This window comes from Wasmannia auropunctata, unplaced genomic scaffold, assembly GCF_000956235.1.
Source record: "Wasmannia auropunctata unplaced genomic scaffold, wasmannia.A_1.0 LD336101.1, whole genome shotgun sequence".
In the NCBI taxonomy this organism is placed as follows: Eukaryota; Metazoa; Arthropoda; class Insecta; order Hymenoptera; family Formicidae; genus Wasmannia; species Wasmannia auropunctata.
The window spans coordinates 5,911,856-5,913,824 of NW_012026789.1; the positions used below are offsets into that span (position 1 = coordinate 5,911,856).

The 1,969-nt window shown below is 49.6% G+C and overlaps 1 protein-coding gene across 1 annotated transcript in view; it reads right to left on the reverse strand.

The window, feature by feature from the left end:
- Positions 1-697: 697 nt before the first annotated feature.
- The window catches only part of LOC105461413 (nose resistant to fluoxetine protein 6-like), a 17,988-nt gene continuing 16,716 nt past the window's right edge, over positions 698-1,969 (reverse strand). Inside the window, 1 exon segment of the mRNA XM_011707910.1 lies at positions 698-1,205. Within this exon segment, the coding sequence (XP_011706212.1) occupies positions 698-1,205 (508 nt within the window).

The following is a 1,969-nucleotide window of genomic DNA, read 5'->3' on the forward strand; positions in this document are numbered from 1 at the left end:
GGAGTCAAAAAGACATCGATGTCGATGTCAATTTCGATCTCATTTCGAACCCACTTTTCGACATCGAATCGACGTCGGGTCGACAAATTGTTTCTCACTGGGTAGACGAGACGTCAACGTGTTCAAAGGAAATATCACGACCGACCAACATGCAAATGCCACACTCCGATTGCCAATCTATCTTTTCTAATAAGGCGAAAGTTTTTGAGAAAGAATTTTGAAGAAGGGTTGAGCAGAGACTCCTGAATGCAGATAATATCATAAGCGCTAGCAAAGCGCTGAATGTCAGGCATTCTTCCCCGCAGGCCTCTGCAGTTCCATGACAGGACCTTTAACTTACGTTTTCTAATAGAGCGATTACGAGGACATTGAGTATAGGCGAGAGGGTAGGGAGAGGGATGAAGGGGAGAGGAAAAAGAAGAGGGACGGGAACGGGAGAGAGGGGGGAGGACAGGGGAAAGGGGAGAGGAAGGAGGGGAAGGAGAAGGAGAAGGAGAAGCATCCGGAGGGGAAAGGGAAGGGGGTAGGAGAGGCGTGGGAAGGGAATGGGATGCGGGTAGAAAAAGGTGGGGAGAGGGGGAAGATAGGGAAAGGGACAGGGGGAGAAGCGGAGAGGGGGATTTTAGTATTGGTGAAAGCCATTTGCCCCATCCCAAGGGTGTGAGGCCTGCGGAGGATGCTGCTGAAAAAACATCTGTTACTGAGAGGAAGAGCTAGAAGAGTTAAAGAGGTTGAGCACCTGATTTAAGAAAGGCGAGATCATTTTGATGAGAGTTAGAATCTTGTTAATGAGAACCGTAAGATTGGGGTTACTTAACGCGCCGCATGATCCAAGTAGGTCCAGCAGAGTTTCGAAAAAACCAGAGCCGCCAGGCTCGTTATTAGCATTCCAATCAAAGGGGGGATGAGAGGGAGGACCCGCCCCTTGAGTCCCCGACGCAGACGTGTGAGGGTTGGTCTGTTGAAGACAAACACCATTGCCCGAGAAAGAAGGCAGGCGCCCGCTAGGCATAGGCGGAGGATTTCTACCAGCCACTGATCTCTGAGCTTGGATTCCTTCGGGGGGAGGAGAAGATGTCGATTTGCTAGCCACCAAATTCCTGCAGTGTTGTGAATTGGGTTGCCTAGGCCGAGAACATGTATCTGCCGCAACCTGGGTGTACGAGCCCTGCTGATTGTCAGTGTAAGATTCCTCGCTGTTATACCTGTTGAGAGTATCGAATGTTAGTTGTGGGAATGCCGAAAAGATTGTTGGAGCTTGTACCTAGCGACATGGAGGAGGAGTCAGTGCTATAATTGGGGGGGGGAAGGCGAGCTAAGTATCTTTTTGGCCTCAATAAGTGGGATATTTTGTGCCGCTGAGAGAGTGAGTATTCTCCTCTGTTTTTCTAAAAGCGGGCATTTAGCGTCCACAGGCAGGTGCTCTCCAGAGCAATTAATACAGCAGGGAGTGCTGTCCTTGAGAGGACACGAGGTCTCATTATCGTGTGGTGAGTTGCCACAGTAGATGCAGCGGGGCTGGCTGCGGCAGGATGCACTGACATGACCCGTTCTGTAACACGAGTAGCAGACACGAGCTTTTGGTATGTATGGATGGACCTCGTGTCTGGACCAGAACAAAAACACGTGGGATGGGAGCGATTGCCCCGCAAATTTGACGCAGATGGTGCGGGAAGGCACGAATTGAGCTGAGCCATTAATAATGGATTTCCTATTCAAACGGTGCACGCTAATGATTCTGTGGTTCTGAAATGTAGATAGAGAGGCTTTAATTTCTTCTACGTCGAATTCCTGAGGAATGTCTCTAATGATTCCGGTTCTCAGCACCCTATAATTAGGGATGACCGCTTTAAGGTTATAATTCACTAAATCCGGGTTAGAAGCCAGCCTGTTTGCCGCCGCCGCCGTCCTGCATTCTACGAGGATTTTGCCAATGCCAAGACGCTTCATTTCAATTATATCCGTAGAG